This window comes from Zonotrichia albicollis, chromosome 3 (assembly GCF_047830755.1).
Source record: "Zonotrichia albicollis isolate bZonAlb1 chromosome 3, bZonAlb1.hap1, whole genome shotgun sequence".
Classification (NCBI taxonomy): domain Eukaryota; kingdom Metazoa; phylum Chordata; class Aves; order Passeriformes; family Passerellidae; genus Zonotrichia; species Zonotrichia albicollis.
The window spans coordinates 7,893,362-7,910,778 of NC_133821.1; the positions used below are offsets into that span (position 1 = coordinate 7,893,362).

The 17,417-nt window shown below is 39.3% G+C and overlaps 1 protein-coding gene across 1 annotated transcript in view; it reads left to right on the plus strand.

Annotated features, from left to right (window-relative positions):
• PREP (prolyl endopeptidase) overlaps positions 1-14,989 on the plus strand; it is a 90,589-nt gene extending 75,600 nt beyond the window's left edge. Inside the window, exons 12-15 of the mRNA XM_074536549.1 lie at positions 685-779; positions 3,921-4,052; positions 8,258-8,414; positions 9,170-14,989. Coding sequence (XP_074392650.1) covers positions 685-779; positions 3,921-4,052; positions 8,258-8,414; positions 9,170-9,464 — 679 coding nt within the window. The 3' untranslated portion in view covers positions 9,465-14,989. The remainder of the gene's footprint in view (positions 1-684; positions 780-3,920; positions 4,053-8,257; positions 8,415-9,169) is intronic.
• The last annotated feature ends 2,428 nt before the right edge of the window (positions 14,990-17,417 follow it).

Below are 17,417 nucleotides of genomic sequence, written 5' to 3' on the forward strand. Positions count from 1 at the left end.
TTTGTTTTGTATTTAGCAATGTAAGAAGAAAATGAATAAGAATGGGATTGGCCAGCTGCTGACCATGGCACAAAAGAATGGTAGATACAGAATTTTTCCTTGCAAACACAATATTGCAAAGGTCCAAAAGAAGTAAATTAAGCAGAAGTTAGGTTGAAAATTCATGCTCATAAAAAAAAAAAAACCAAGTGCTGATCTTAAGTCTTAATTCTTTGATTTCTTCCTTTGGGCTAAATCTTCCTTTCCTCTCTGTAGAAGTGGAGGTCCCATGATGGAGGAAAAATTCAGAAAGCTGTGGAGGTCCAGTGGTACTGCATAACTCTAGTCTGCAGACTAGACTGGACTAGACTGCAGGCTTTGAAGATAATTTTTGTAAATGGTGACACATTCTGAGTGGTCATCTGCTAAGCCAAACCACTGGCCACTCTCCTCTGAAGAGCAGAACTGAGGGAGGAGGAGCAGACCAGCACTGTTCCTTCCTCTCCTAAAGCTGCTGGGAGTTTCATTTCCATGGATAACCATCAAAAAAGCCTGACTACTCAGGTTCGCCATCAAGAGGGACTTAATTCACAATTTCATCATTGACTTTGGGAGAGATCTTTCCCTCAAAGTATTTTTGCAGAAGTGGTTGATGTATAAAAATTGGAAAATAAAAATAGTCCTCTTATCTGTTTGCTTTTTCAGCGTGTCAAGACTTATTTTTGTGCAACACCTGGGAGGGGTTCTGGCAGTGGCGAACATCAGGGGCGGGGGCGAATATGGAGAAACCTGGCACAAAGGTGAGACAGTCAAAGCACAGGAACAAAACTGCAGGCTTAGCAATGCAAATTGCAACATTTGCTGTTCACTCCTTCTCCCATGCTCACATCTCCTTTTGCGTTTTATTTATTCTGCAAAAAAGTAGATCTTTTTCCATACTTATGTGTTAGATCTGTACGTTGTCCAGTGTTAATTTGATGGTTTTCATTAGATTATTTTCATTTTTGCAGCCTACTTGAAAACAATTTTGTACAAAGACAATATTTTCCAACAAAAGCATTGGGGTTTTTTAGGCAATATCAAGTTCCCTGGAGTTAAACACAGGAAAATGCAGCTATTTATATTGAACTGATCTTACAAAATATGTCTGCCTATTGCAAAAGATCTGGTTTGCTTTCACATACCTCTTTCATTATTGCAGGTTCTCAATTCTAAATCCCCAAGACAACAACACTGACTATTTAGACTCTCTTGGTATGAAACTTGCACACACAAAAAAATTTGCAGAACTTTATGGAAGGTGTGAACTCTTGAGTTTAGAGTATAAACTCTTCTCTATTGTTTTTGCATAATTTATGAATAGACCTTTTTTTTTTGAATATTTGATGAATATGACTGGAAAAATGTCTTCACCAAAAGGATTGTCAAGAAGCAGAACAGGCTCCCCCTGGAAGTGGTTGAGTCACCATCCCTGGAGGTATTTAAAAGACACATAGGTGTGTCTTAGGGATATGGCACTGCTGAGTTAACAGTAGAACTTGATGATCTTAAAGGTTTTTTCCAACCTAAATGTTCTGTGATTCTGTGATTGAAGTTCATATGAAAACCGTCAGCTCCAGAAGTGCATTCAGATCATCCCCTCCAAACTCTTGGGGGATCCAACTTGCAGGCAATCATTTGACCTTTTAGGGTTTTCTGAAATCTGACTGTCATGCCACAGGGAAACTCAGTCAAACACTGAAAAGCTGTCAGTCTCTTTTCCCCTTTTCTGAACACTTTTGATGTATTTCAGTCCATGTTTCTCCCATCTTGTCTCAATCATTTAATTGTCTTTGTCCACTTGCCTTATTGTTGACAACTGTCCACATTCCTCCTACCAGGGGAAAAAGCTTGGAAAAGTCCTTCTTATTTCAGGAACATACCTATCCTTATTTAAAGGTGACACTTTACTCATATTCCAAGAATCTGGTGCATAAGGTGCTGGGAATATTGTCAGCAAGGCAAATGTACCAAAACAATGGTGCTTATGATCTAGCAATTTGCCATGGCAGTAAGCCATAATATCTTTTTATCAGACAAAATGGTATTTCCAGATCATTGCATCTTGATTTTACTATTTCATCTGTGGTAACTATTTGTCTGGGTCATTTCCTCACAATTGAGTTAATTATGTAATAGTTTCATAAATAGAAGCTGTATGTGCTTGCAGATACAGGATATTATTGCTAAAGATGAAGTATCCTTCATTAATTTTAATTTGGAGATTGATTTGTAGTAGATTTTAATAAAATTTATTTTAATATGATAATGCTTCTTTGATGCACCTATTTCCTGCTTGATTTTGACCCAAGTCTTTTATTGCAGTTTGAAATAAAATATGTATCTGTTCTTTTTTAATTCCAGAAGCAATTACAGAAGGCTTTTTTGCTTAGGTTCAATTTTATAAATAGGATTCTGACCTTACACCAGCCTGGTGTTTTGAGCAAGGAGTAAGATTTATTTCTCCTTTATTGCCACATACTTAAAGACTTTTTTGTTGTCCCAGTAGGTCTGTTTTCAATGGTCTTGTTAATACAAGAATGATGTGTATTTGTTAAAAAAAAACCAACAAAACTTACAAATGTACTGGTTCCAGTTCTAGCAGATCTTTATGACTAAATGTCAGGCTTACATTGCTAAACTTCTGTGGCACAGAAACAAAGTTTTTACAAAACTATTGGTTTTTTAAATGGTTTTACAAAACCATTGTAAACTGGTTATCTAAGGATCACATGATGGAGAATGGAGATAAAGAGACATCTCAAGACTGTAGCTCATCTAACTTAATTTAGGGTAAAATTAATTGTCCTGGAGGTTTCTGGACCATAGGGGGAACCTTAGGCAATTAGCTTGGAATAAACATCCAACTTTTAAAGAAAGTAAAAGAAACTGGACTTCATTTCTGCATCCTGTAAGCCCCACTTGCATGGCAGGGCCACTGCCTTTGCTGCAGGAATGCAAGGATTTTCTTCCTAGTTCCCATTTCTTACCAGCATTTAACTGGCTGAGATTACCATGGGCTTTAGGTATGATAATGTTTGAGGAGGATCTAGTTTTAGTCTCTTGCCAAACAAGCAAGATTTGGACAGCTGTGCATTCTCTAAGCTGATACTCTTCTATTAAAATAATTCAAAGATTGTAGGGAAAACCATCCTTTTCCTTCCCTATTCGACCCTGAAAAAATTTTTTTTTCACACCTAGAAGTCTTATCAATGATGTCATCAGAACCAACAATTTCTGTCATTAATTGTTCCCTTATACATATGATGATATTTGGAATTTCATTCAACATGATGGCAGTATCTTAACCATTTCCATATTGAAAATTAATTAATAAATTTTCAAAGCAAGATGGAACTCTGAAGTCTCTTTTCGACCATAGCTGTATATCATCTGGTTTGAAAACAACTAATAGGAAAAAAAAGTAAATTACCAGCCACATATTATACATCCAGGAAATTAGAAGTGCTTATTTTATATAGCCTATTTTATAAGCTGAATCTTTATTCCCCTAAGAAACTGTCACTGAGTTTAATGATGCTGAAGTCCCATTAGCTTAAACCTCAAGTGTGTTGTATTGTGGTCATTTTGTATATATTTTGCTGTGCAAAGCTTTTAGCTTTCCTTTCACTGGTTAGGAACATTACCTGGCACTCACTCTGCAGTATAGGTATGTATTATTCAGAGTTTCTGAAAGCATCAGAGGTATTGACAGAACCATCTTATAGCCTCTCTGTGTTGGCAGAATCTTTCATTTTTGCTGTTTTTCTGAGCAGCATCAATTATTAAAATGTTCATGAAGCTGGAATTGTTCCCAGGTATTTTTGGACACATGTTTTTCTGAAAAGATGGTATCAAAAGGATTTGATGGTATCAACTGATTTGTTTTGTTTCCTTGCTAGGTGGTATCTTGGCCAACAAACAGAATTGCTTTGATGACTTTCAGTGTGCTGCCAAATACCTCATCAAGGAAGGCTACACATCCCCAAAGAAGCTGACTATTAATGGAGGCTCAAATGGGGGCCTCTTAGTTGGTAAGAACTGCTTGTCTATTTCCCAGATTTGGTGCTGGGCTTATCAAAGTAATCAGACAAAAATTGATGAGATCTGCCTGTCAAAAGTTGCCAGAATGTCAATGCATTAATGTATACCAGGTGTTAAATATGTACAGTAGTACTTCATTTGCTGTTTGCATAGGACATTGGAATTCTGCAATTCTCTGGAAAAGCCCCACATGTGTGGTAAGAGCTAACCCTGTGGTAGAATCACAGACAGAAAGTAAGAATGGTTGTAAAAACATGGAGGTTTTTTATCTTTCTTTCTTCAGGTTAACCATTTCAAAATAACCACTGACCTATTAATTTATGTAGCATTGGGAAAACTGTGTGTGGTCTGTTACAAATGCATCTTGTTCACTTAAAATTCACTGCTGTGTTCTTAAATTCAAGAAAATTAATAGCCTCCTCTTAAACAGAAGTCTTGTCACAGAAAGATCTCATATTCTGAGCAGTCTAGGAGCTACAAAATCTATTTCTAATGAGATCGTTATCTGAAAGTAACAGAAGAAAAAGGAAGGTGATTTTTTGTGCAATTTTGAAAGGAACATGAGACACACAGTAATAGTATCAGGGTCTGTTTGCCTTTTTTTAAGCAGTATGAAAGGTGACAGTGTGACAGATTTGAGCTACTTATGTGAGAAGGGGATAAAAAAGGCACCTCAAGTTCATGAACCACTGAATTATAGAAGATGAGCAGTTTTCCTAGGCCTACTCTTCTTTTGTATTTATTAGCTGCTGTATACTGACTCTATTGATTTTATTCTGTTTTTCAGTGAATTAGCATCCAGCATGAGAAACAGAATTTGGAATTATATGGATCTTTGGTCTAAGCCATCTTGGCTAGACCTGCATTATTATTTTTAAAAAGCAATTGTTTTAAAGATCAAGTAACAAGTACTTGTAAAGCTGTATTTTGGCTTTTGCTTATATGCTTCTCAATAACAAGTGGCAGAAGGTGTTTGTGCATTTAAAATAGAAATGGCTGAATATGACAAGGGATTAAAGGCTTTGTACTCCATTTGGAAATACAAGCAGTGCACAAGTCAGTTTTATGTTGGGCCTAAATACATAGTTGGAAGTGCAGTTAAACTTCGAATATATTGCATAGCTTCTGAAAATACTTTTTTATTGTTATGTGGACTTCAGCTTCAGTCAGGAGGAGATTCATCCTACCCAGCTTCAGTAATAAAACCCCCTGGATTACTGGCTGAACTGTTCAGCTGGGCTCCTGTGTCAATAAGGGGAAGCAAGTGACAACTACAGGAAATACATCATTCTGGTAGGAGACAGGTGTTGGGAATCTAGACCTTCCTGCTCTAAAAAATCTTGTTAGAATCCTTCCCTTGAATTTACTGGTAGATTACAGTCAAGCAGGATTTCCATGCTCTTGATGAGCCAGATAGGTATTTTCCTTGACTGAGTAGAATTAGGTGAATTCAGAAATTCTTATAAGGTCCTTTTTATCAAAGCAAAAATAAATTTTGCAATAGTTATTGATGCAACATTAGAGATCATAACTCATCCTGTAGGTTCAAAGACCCACTGCCACATTTTCTTCTTTCTTATTTATTGAAGAAAGAGCTGACAAGGAAGAGTATTGTCACTCTTCCAAAATACTGTTTCCTTTCAGTCAGACTAACAGGAGGTGACTGAGGACTGCAGAGCCCTGAGCTCATCTTGCCTCATTCAACTGCAAAACAAGACTTCCTTGTCCTGCAGTGTGATCCCCAAGCTGAGCAGAGCAGCACAGCTGTGAGCTGAAAACCTTCCTGCAAATGCAGTGTTTGACCTCTCATGTTTGCCTGGACAAAACTAGGTCTGACATTTTGAGGGCTTATTTTCATACTGAATTTTAAAACCCAAAGTTATGTACAGGGGCATAAAATACACAAATTAATTGTTGTTCCAGATTCCATTTTATTAATGCATATAATTATTATGGCTAATTGAAAAGGTCATGTGCATGGATGAGTGTCTCCATACTTCAGATTTCTCACTGAAGTAACTACGTAAGGAACTAGCAAGGAGCAATTTCTTCCAAAATCCTGAGCAACAGACAGTGCTTCAAAAGACACTCTGAAATAAAGAGTATTAAAGTAAAATGTTATGCTAGTTGTTTTATCTTTTGTTCCTACCACAATACCATTTATGTTCATAAAAGAAAATAGCTTGAAGAGGAGGGATCTGATCTTTAGATTAAAACCTGAAGATCATTTACATAGCATCTCTTTAAGGCACTATATGTACCTATGGAAATTACTCATAATTCTAGCATAGTTACATATCAGAGATGACCAGAAGCAAAATTTCATTTTTCAGAAAGTTTAAATGAAGAAAATAGGGTGTAGTGTAAACTCTTGGCAGAGACAGACAGATCACAGGAGACTGATGAGCAAATTGGTTCCAGTGTTAAGATTAGCAATGACATTTTTCCATGCTCATCAGAGGCAGGAAGCTGGCCAGATGATCTGTGGCACTCACAGGTTAGTGAGATGTAAAAGGAGCATTAAAGGAAATTAATTGCAAAGCAGAACAACTAAATGGTCTGTTTGTTTTGATGTTCCCTCCTGAGGAGAGGGTGGGGGTTCCCTGCATGGGTCTGTCTTCATGGGGAATATTCTGGGGAGCTGACACCAGTTGAAGCATCAGCAGGAAAGACTTTGGAATTAATCAATCCATGAAAAGTGGTGTGTTGCCAGGGCCAGATGGTGCACATGCAGGATCCTAAGTGAACTCTGGTATGAAATTGCAGGCTACTAAGCCTGAATATCTGAGGAACAGAAGGGGGCAAGTGTAATGCCAAGTTTTAAATGGTTCATGGTGATCCACAAGCTGCAGATGAGTAAATCTGACTACTCTAATGGGCAAGCTAATAAATGAATACCAATAAATAATAGCTGACATAAAAGAAAGAATTCTGCAGGCTGAAGTTGCAGCTTTCAAATGTATTTGAGCTATCTGAAGGAGTCAGGCTGGATATGGGTCTTGTAACAGTGATCTAGGTGAGGAGCTATTCTTGGATTTTCAAAAGCTGTGAAAGAAAGTCCTTGCTGAGCTGGAAGCAAAGTCGTGTCATAGCAATGTCATGGTTAGCAGGAGGCAAAGAGTGGTGATAATCAATCCATTTCCACAATGGACAAAAATGAGATAAGAGTAATCCGGGAAAGATCATACCTACATGTGGATGCACAGTGAATAGTTCTGAATTAATTAAGGGATTCTGGGATCCCTTGTAGTGAAAATTTCAGTGCTCTTGTTTCTTAAAATTCAAAAAAGGCAGGGGAATTTGTAAAATCATCAGGGAAAATGTTTAAATCAAGAAACAGGAATTGGAATTTAAGAACTTACAGGCTGTGATGAACACTGGATGAATAAACAGTAAGAGAGGAAACAGTTGTATTTACAGAGGATATGTATTTAATGGCTGTTTAATCGAATGGCTGAAGCTAACTCCAGCTTGCAGAAAACTGAAATAGCTAATTAATCAGATAATAATTTACAGGAGAGATCTCCCAGTTGCCACTCTTATGCCTTGAACATTCAGCTTGATAGGTCTACTGCCGATGTTTTTAAAATATTTGAGGCAAGCATTATTCTTAAAGAAATTGTCCCTTCCAGTTGTTGGAAGATAAAAATTGTAGAACAAGAAAATACAGCAGCAATTCACTTTGTTGATTTGAGGATTTTGCACTGATTTTGTAATAGTCTGCTTTTAACAAAACTCTTTTCTTATGGGTTTACACAGTAATTATGGAAGACAACTTTCATCAGGAAATGGAGGGGCTTTTGATCCTTAGTGCCCTTTTCTTTCTTGAAACTAATATTAAAAGTTTAAACAGCGAATGGTTTAGGTACCTTCAGTTCAATAGTTCAAAATCTCACATGCTTTAAAAGTTGATTTCTCTTTCAGTCCAAATTTGGTGGTTTGAAAGGCAGTTTTCATAGAACGACATGTTTGGTGTCTGAAGAGCACAGAAATGGCTCAAGTTCTTTTGAACGTACCATTTTTCAGAGTTATGTTTTTTATCCATTTTTGTATTTGTTTACAGTTTTGCTTGAAACTGTATTTGACTTCATATGCACTGACAGCCTACTCCCAGTACAACCTTGTAGTGAACCTTTTACTGTTGAACTTAATTCTTTAAGACCTGAATACTAATGGCTTTGTTCTCCTGCTGAAGCTGCGTGTGCCAATCAGCGCCCTGACCTGTTTGGCTGTGCCATTGCCCAAGTGGGAGTGATGGACATGCTGAAATTCCACAAGTACACCATCGGCCATGCCTGGACCACTGACTATGGTTGTTCTGACTGTAAGGAGCAGTTCGAATGGCTGCGCAAGTGAGTGCATTCACATCCTTTCTGTGGCTGTTAAAACACACAGTCTGCTCAAACCTTTCCAGTTGTCATGATCAATATCTGTTCTAGTGATTACTTATCATTTCCCACACTGAATTTGGGAGTTCAGCATTCCCTTACAAGTTAGTTTTGAACCAAAGTCCAGTTGAATCAAGTGGTCCTGTTTTCAAAGACCTTGTGCTCCTAGCAGCTTTTAACAGCTCATAAGGTTTTCTTTCTGAATAATGACTCTTTTAGGCTATTACAACAGAATATTCTCAAGTGGACCACTACATCAATTGTATTTTTTACCATGAGGGAGAGACAGTCACCATTGTGAATTGTATAATACAGTGTGGGTTGGATTTATTTGTACTAAACCATAATAGGATGTTAATTAATTTCTCAGCTTCTGTTGAGAGTCTCAATTTCCCTGTTTCCAGCAGGATGGATCCTGTTATGGACTTGACAGGTTTCCCTGCAGTTTCCCTGCTGGCTTCTCTTGATGTTTTGGACATTCCTGTGAGATGTACACATACATACTCTTAGAAATAAAGAATTATACTTGCTTTACATTTCAGAGCCAGAGATCTGTGGCCCCTATTGCATGTCAGTTGCCATCAGCACAATTCTGATTAATGTAACTGAGAACTTATTCTGAGTGCTAACAAACACCACTGTGATGGTTTCAGTAGGAAAGGACCTTCTTGTTGGGTCTTGAGAAAAGAGATATGGAAACATCTGTGTGTTTTTCTCAGGTACTCTCCACTTCACAATGTCAAGCTGCCAGAAGAAGATGGCATCCAGTATCCCTCCACACTGCTGCTCACAGCAGACCACGACGACCGCGTGGTCCCGCTGCACTCTCTGAAGTTCATCGCCACCCTGCAGTACATTGTGGGCCGGAGCAGCAAACAAACCAATCCCCTTCTCATCCACGTTGACACCAAGGCTGGCCATGGAGCAGGAAAGCCAACTGCTAAAGTTATAGAAGAAGTGTCAGATATGTTTGCTTTTGTAGCACGATGTCTAAATCTAGAGTGGATTGAATAGGAAAAGTGCTTATTACTGTCTCCTTTAGAAAACAAGGGCTTTAACATTAAAGAACAGCAACACTACAACATGGTGTAGTACTTACATTTAAGAACTACAGTTTAATATTTTATTGATCCAACCTGCTATGGAGTTTTCATCTGTGCTTCCCTCTTTTTGGCATTTCTTTGATTTTTTTTCTACTGCATTCCAAATTCCATTTTGAAAAGCATGTTCAAAAAAATAGCTGAGCTACTCTCAGTACTGTTGTGAAAATTTAGATTTCAAAATTAGTGCTATTTGAGCTTATTTCCTGTAAACATTTTTAATGTATTTCACCTATAAACATATCCAGATCATTTGTAATTAAATGTAAGTACTGTTCACATACAAGATCTCTGAGCATATTTTATTTACACAGTAATTTATTTAAGAATGTAAATTGAAGGTGTTCAGTGATAACCATGAAAAACTGAAGAGATGGTAATCCAGTTAAGTCAAATATTATTAAAAAGCTTATATTACATTCTGTTCATAAACGTGTTACAGTCTATAATAATGATTTTGCTAAATTGTTCTTTCTTTCCAAAGAGACTTCAAAATGTCACCAGTCTTCTCTTCTGCCATTTATTTCTGCACAGAAGAGTGGAGGCTGAAAAACTTGATGAAATCTTAGATTCTCACTGTAATCTTAGTCAGGCTATACAGATGATCTCCAACAACCCATATGAAATTATTTCTTTGACTGTTTCTGACGAGTAGACCAGGCACTGATTTAAGTAAATGAACAAAATATAAACCAACACAAAACAAAATAAAAAACTCCACTCCAACCCAAAGCCACAGCTTTGTCCAGATTATTCAGGTTCCGTTTTTTGCTGATGCTTCTCACAGGACATTCTCTAACAAGGCAAAATCTGAACATGCATATATAACCTAGTTTTGGCTGCTAAACAGCAAAAGCTCATAGTCATACTCCCCTGTGATTTGACACAGGCACATTATTTGAACTGCCATTTTTCCCATCTAGGTGTAGAGCTGCAAAGTAGATGTGAGCATTTGCTTCCTGTTTAATCTCTGATGCACTGCAGGAATTACAGTTTGATTTTGCACAGAAAAAAATATTCTATCAACTATTATTAGTCTTGCTGCCCCTCCACAAAACATCAGTGTTTCTCATTTTTGGATGAACTGATGTAATCTTCCAGAGTCATGCTTGTCTGTACATTCATACTTAGACCCTAAGGACAGTATTTTTACTCTGGGCTCAGGAGTTTTAGCTCTAAACAAACAGTGTCTTGGTGCAGGAAGAGGAAGGAGTGGTATTTAAAAGAGAGGGCAATGCTCTAAAGAGCAGCAAAATTAAAATAAATTTGTACCAGAGTCACTCTGTGTTTCCCTGATGATCTGGACTTCTTCTGATTCTCTCTGGAGTCCAGGAAAGATTATCCTCTCCAGGCCCTTATTAGGTATGGCTAATTTGATTTTAGGAGAAAATAAAAAATTATTTCTGCTTTCATATGAAGTACCACATGTAAAACCTGTGTGTGATTTGGGGTTTATTTGGGACCCACAGGCATTAGAGTTGTTTACAAGATACTCTGTAAACTTTTGCACTCTGATCACAGCATTGAATTAAACAATCAGAGTAGAGAGTTGAGGGAGGGTTGATTTTTTTTTCCTTCCAGGCTGTGAAAACAGGGTACAGATTCAGCACCGTCCCTTTTCCCAGAGGTGCATGAATTGCTTTCTTTGATCATCCAGAAATTTTCAACAGCTTTCCCACGTGGCAGAAACAAAGCACATAAAGCCATGCCATCTCCATTTGAAATATTCATAGTTGTGGCATGTAGCCTTCTATAGAATGTGTGGTTTCTGTCAAGAGGGCAGTACCCAGTTCACCTTTGCAGGAAGTGGAAGCATGGTCCTCAGACATTCAAGAAATAGAGCTGAACTGTGTCCATGCATTGAATTGCAAATACCTGAGTACAGCCAGCTCAGTCATCTCTAGGCCTGTTCCTAAAAATGCTTTTCCTTGTTCTCCAGTTGCTCAAGCACAAAACTTCTGGCACAGGTTAAAAGTAACTCCTTTTCCTTGTGAAGCTTTCCGTTTAGGCTGAGTTCCCTGAATGACTCCGTGTCATGACAGATGACCCATAATCTGGGCACTTTGGAAACAAACATTTCTGTGAGTGGCAGTCAGAAGTACTGAACGTGGAGCTGCTTGCTGGAGACACCACTCACAAAGTAAATGTTGCAGAGTACTGGAAAGGCATTGTGTTTCTCTGACAGGGTCACCATGTCAACATTTATTTGATCTTAATCAGCTGTGCCACATTCAGGATTCAGGTGCCAAAAAAATGATGTTGCAAAGCTGTCCTGTTACCTGAGTTGCTGATTTGAGGCAGACAGGGTCATACTCCAACTGGAATCTGTAATTAAGTCTGAGTGAGTAATGCTTTTGTAATATAGTGGGATTTAAACCTTTGGGGTTTTGATTAAATAGACCTGGAGACAAACTATTCCTGCTGTATAAAACATAATGAAATTTCTATTAGTCTAGTTTCAAGGTTATTCTCTCTATAGTGGAAGTGCTATTTTATGAAGATACTCTTGTATCTTGTTTTATGGTGTCTATTTCCAGTATGTGAAGCAAAATTCACAAGCTGGGCAAGGTAACCTCCCAGATATCTGCTTTTTCAAAACCACCTTAGAAAATAAATACTGATGTTTTGCACCAAGATCCAAACCCCCCAAAAAAGCCCTCTAAGAGGCTTATGTTGCATGACAAAAATCTGGCTTTATGTAGAAATAAATGAACTTTTTACATAATTCTCCTAATAGTCTTTACAACTGATGTAAAGATATCTTAGTTGTCTTTCCTCCCACGAATGTACATTTGCATCAGAGTTCATTTATGTGAAAAAAGTCAGAAGTATTTTTAAAAGCTGAGAGTCTTCATATTCTTTACAGAGAGAGAGATTTGAATTCCTTTGCATTGGAGTTGATTTACATTTTGGTAGCTGCAAAAAAAGATAGATGTGTATGTATAGATATATTTATGTGTTTGTATGCACTGATTTCAGCTGGGAGCTGCACTCTATAGCCTAGGGATGGAAGAGGGCAGCTGGCAGTGGGTATGTAAGAATAAAGGCTGCTCAAGAGAGAATTTGGGGATAGATACCTGTCCCTAGCACCTAGAGCTTCTGGAGCAGGATTTTCCTGACTTGGCTCTGCTTTGCCATCTGTCTGTAGGGAGGCAGAAGGATGAGCAGCAGCACTTCTGGACTCAGCACAGCCAGCAGCAGCTTTCAGAGATCAGTGTTGCCAGGTCATTTATTTATTTTTAGCCTGAGGTTGCCCCTCAGGATTGCCTAAAGATCTGCTTATAGACTTCCTGACAGTCTCTCCTGTGAAAGGGGTTTTCCAAGCTGAGTAGGATTTAGGGGGAAGGCCAAGGGAGGGACTTGGAAGCCAGGCTAATGAACAACAGACAGTTTTCTGCCAAGGTCTTCTACTTTAAAAATCTTTAGTAGACCACTTTTGTGTAATTGTCTCTTTGTACAGACCTCTCAGAATGTGGATAGGTTTGAACAGCCAGGTTTGGCATCTTTGTTCATTTTTCCTTGTGTTAATTACTTCTGCCTTCAGATATGCCAGGAGAGAAGGAAAGGAAAAAAAAAGGCATTACTCAGGCTTTTTTTAGCTTGCTCTTGCAGAAGAGTGATGTGGGGTAGCCTTCCAGTTCTCATGTCCCTGAAGGTAACTATAGTGTGTCCTCAAGATAGCATTATCCACGAATAGAAAATTCTGAGTAAGTTCATGTCTTCAGTTTATTCACAGGAGGGCAATCCTAGTGACAGAGCCCCTCAGTGCAAGCTGGATTAGCTACTGGCACAGAAATTTACTGAAATTCTGGACTAGGAGGACTGTGGTTTGACTGTTTCTCCTAATTTTCAGTAAGAATAACTGAAAACTCAACATTTAAAGCCAAAGCTAAGCAATAATGTATTAGTGAGAATCTCTTTTCTGTTGACATCCCTCTGCCTTGTTACCAGGAGTAAAGGAGGCAAAGAACAAACTTTGTGCTCATGCCCTTACCCATTGCAGTGGAAGTTTAATGCTGAAAGTCTGAATAGCAAGAGTCAGAGTGTGGTGACTTCACTAAACATTTCCAGCTGGCCACATGCTGCTCAGAAAACTCTTATTTGTGTTTGTGCACTGCTTTCAATGCCTCCCAGGCCTTCTGTGTGCAAAAAGGAAGGAGCTACTATTCTTGAAGCCCCTAAGGTGGGAGAACACATGCTGTTTTAAGCAAGATGTGTCCTAGGTAGGTATTTGGTAGTGCTAACTACCATGAACATATTAAATAACAGAGGAGTTTATTCATTAGTTAGTTTTACACCAGCTAAGGCAATTTTTTACAAGTTTGGGGAATGCTTAGCTGGTGAAAAACTGTTACCCATGCTGATTTATTATTTTAGGCCATTTCTAGTGTGCAACAAGAGCATGTCATTGTGGCACCAAGTGACAAAATGCTGTGACTTGGACTGTTGTTTCCTTCCTGAGGAAGAAACTGAATAAAGAGCTTGGGCATTTGACTCTTCAGAATCCTTTGGAACAGTAACAGAAGCAGATAAACAATACTTATTGTCTTCTGATTGTTTCAAATGAAACAGTGTCATTTCAAAACAACAAGATGTGTTGTTTTCTGGTAGTACTGCTGTTTCAGAGGAAGCTCTGCTGTAGAACAAGCTTTGTGATCTAGGTGTGTGCAGATATTTCTTTCAGTAAAAAGAAATACTGGGCCAGGTTGTTAAATACTTCCTACTTCATATATTTAGTGTCCATAATTAACATTTTGCTGCTGAAACTTTGGTTTAGTTTAAAGTTTCTCAGCATTAAAACCATGTTTTCATCATAAGTGGCATAAAGCTGTAGACCTAAGACCATTGATAGGGGACCCCAGCTTCAGCTCCTGAATGGGTTACCTTTCATTTTGTGTTTCACTGAGTAGGCACAGGTAGAATCATAAAATGGTTTTGTTTGGAAGGGACCTTAAGGATCATCCAGGTCCAACTACCCTCCTCTGGTCAGGGACACCTTCCACTAGACCAGGATGCTCAGGATCCCATCCAACATGGTCTTGAACACTTAAAGAAAGAGGCATTCACAGCTTCTCTGGATGACCTGTTCAGTGCCTCACCACCCTCATATGAAGAGTTTATTCCTAATATCTAATCTAAACCTACCCTCTTGGTTTGAAGCCATTCCCTCTTGTCCTCTCACTACGTGCTCTAGTACAAAGTCTCTCTCCATCTTTCTTGTAGGCTTCCTACCTGTACTGAAAGGCCACAGTTAGGTCAGCCCAAAGCTGCTTTTTTCAGACTGAGCTAGAAAAACTTCACATAACAGTAAAACAGTGAAATGAGTGAGAGTAGATGATCACTGCCTGTAGACTGAAGATCTTGAGAAACCTCTGTGGTTGACTGTATGTAAACAAGCCTCCAGCTGTTATTTGAAATTAAAGGGATTACTTTTCCTAATTAGAGATGCTCAGCTCTCCTTGAGCTTCAAGGAAGTCTGGCTCCAAATCTGAACTTCATAAGAGCACACATCACTCAAAATGCCAAAAAGCAAAAGCAGTTCTTGAAATTCCCCATCTTTGTAATGTGGTAATCCTTCAGCAAAGCTTCAGCTGCCAAGGACAAACTGGAAAACATCCTCCTCTCACAGATGACAGTCACTCAGACAACAACCCAGTCATTAAATAGTTTGCTGCCACGGGCCTGCTGCCCAATCCTCCTGCCTGGTGGAGCCTTCCAGGCACTGCGATTGTGAGAGGAAGTCAAATGAGGGGGAAGGGTACCAAATTTACAGAATTGCTTCCAGCTAATGAGTTAGACAGTTACTGAGAACATTTCATTGGAGAATTTGGATTGTTTTCATTATCTTTGATACTTGTTCCATGTTAGGATCTGATTAGTGGGAGATGCCTCTCCTGAATTAAGGTTCAAGAAAGAAGTCTGGTGTTAATTATTTTTGCCTGGCTGCCATGGTAAAATTCAGAAGTTGTTACCTCAGTCTGTGCCAGGGGAGGTTCAGATTGAACATTGGAAATAATTTCTTCACAGAAAGGGTTGTTAAGCATTGGAATGGACTGCCCAGGGGAGTGCTGGAGTCACCATCCCTGGAGGTGTTCAGGAAACAGCTGGACTCATTGCTGTGGTGTAGTTAACAAGGTAGTGAACAATCAAAGGTCAGAGGTCTTTTCCAACCTAAGTGATTCTGAATGCTTGATCCTGTGACCTGGGTCTTGTCTGTGGAGAAAAATGGGCTTACATAGGAACTTGGGAAATAAATTTGGAATTTGAGGTGTCCAGGACCACATGCCCTGCCTCAGCAGAGGGCCTGAGTGCTGCCAAATTACAGAGGCTACCTTTCTCTGCCTTTAAACATCTGCACTCAAAGCTATTTTTTCCCAAGTTTTTTAGCCTGCTCATCTCATTTGTGGGTTTTCTCCACTGTTCAGGATGACAGCAGACATCTAGGGAAGCTAATTACTCTTCTGTCAAGCCCTCAAAGGCTGCACAAGCCTTTTGGGAGAACATGTCATCTTTCTCTCCAGCACAGATTGTGATGCAAATACCAGTTTAGCTTAGAAGCCAGCTTCCCAGGGGTTTTCCTCCCTGCATGGGAGAGCTCATGGAGCTCATCTTCCTGCCCTGCCAACCCAGGACCACACAGACCTATAGATAAGGGAGATGCCACAAGCAAGGAGACCCCCTGGACCATCAAGAACAGGCAAGGCAAGGAAAGCTGGGGAGCCCCAGTTTCTACAGAATTACCAAAATTCTGCCACTGGCTCATTTGTTTCAGTGTCCTGCTGGCCTGTAAAGTGGAAACAGCCTGGCCTGTTGTTCAGTGCCAGCCTGGAGCAGTCCTGCTCAGGTCAGGCCTTTGCTAGAGCAGAAATCTCTGGCTACCAAGAGAGATTTCTGGCCTGCAGGAGAGATATTTTTGGAGGGAAGCAATGAACTGACAGGGTTTTCTGAGTGACAGCTTTAGACTTAAAAACCTGTCTGACACAGATCCTCCTGTTGACTCTGAGCCCATATCTTACAGCAGCAGCTTTGTCCTTCTCATTCTCCCATCCCATTCTCTCTGCACTGTTTTGCATGTTACAGGAATACCTAATTTTCTTTACCTTTGAGCTCTAAAAAGTGTTCTCATATTTCCTAATCACATTACACCTGATAATTTTTCATTCTTCCACCTTCTTGCTTTTTAGCTTTGTCTACTCTGAATTACCCAGAGCTTCAGCATCTGAGAATGTCTACAAAGCTTATGGCAAAACAAACAAGCTGCAGGCTAACACACACACATATGCAGAGAGAGACCTTTCCTTGGGGTTTTGCTTCATTTTCTCTCTTCTTTCTGTTCCAGATCGCCTTTTAGAAATTCAGAAATCCCTTGGGCCAGTTTCTGAGGACTAGCTGTTCTCCTTGGGTGACATATGGTTGCCACAAGCGTGGCCCTCCTAAGGACTGTTTCACTCAAATGGCAGTTCTGGGATGCTGCAGGGACTGTGACAGCCTGCTTATTATCCACAGACCACTGAATCTCCCCCATCAGGAATGTTTGGTGCTAGCATTAAAATTCCCGTTTTGCCCTCTGGTTGTAATCCCTGCTTTCGCTGTGCTTTCACCATCTGTTGCAAACTCCAGATGTTGATTTTTAAAGAAACACTTTTGGAACATAAGAAAAACCTTCTCTCCAGTTGCTTCTGTGATAATTGGATGTCCTTACTTAACAAACAAGTAATGCCCAAGACATTCTGCTGCTCTGAACTTCCTCCTGGTCTGTTTAATCAGCTCCTCTAGCTGGAACTAGCTGTGGTTTAGCTTCTGTTGTTTTTTCCTTTCTCTCATTTCACCAGGGCAAGCTGTCCCCACAGACTGCTGCCACCTCTAG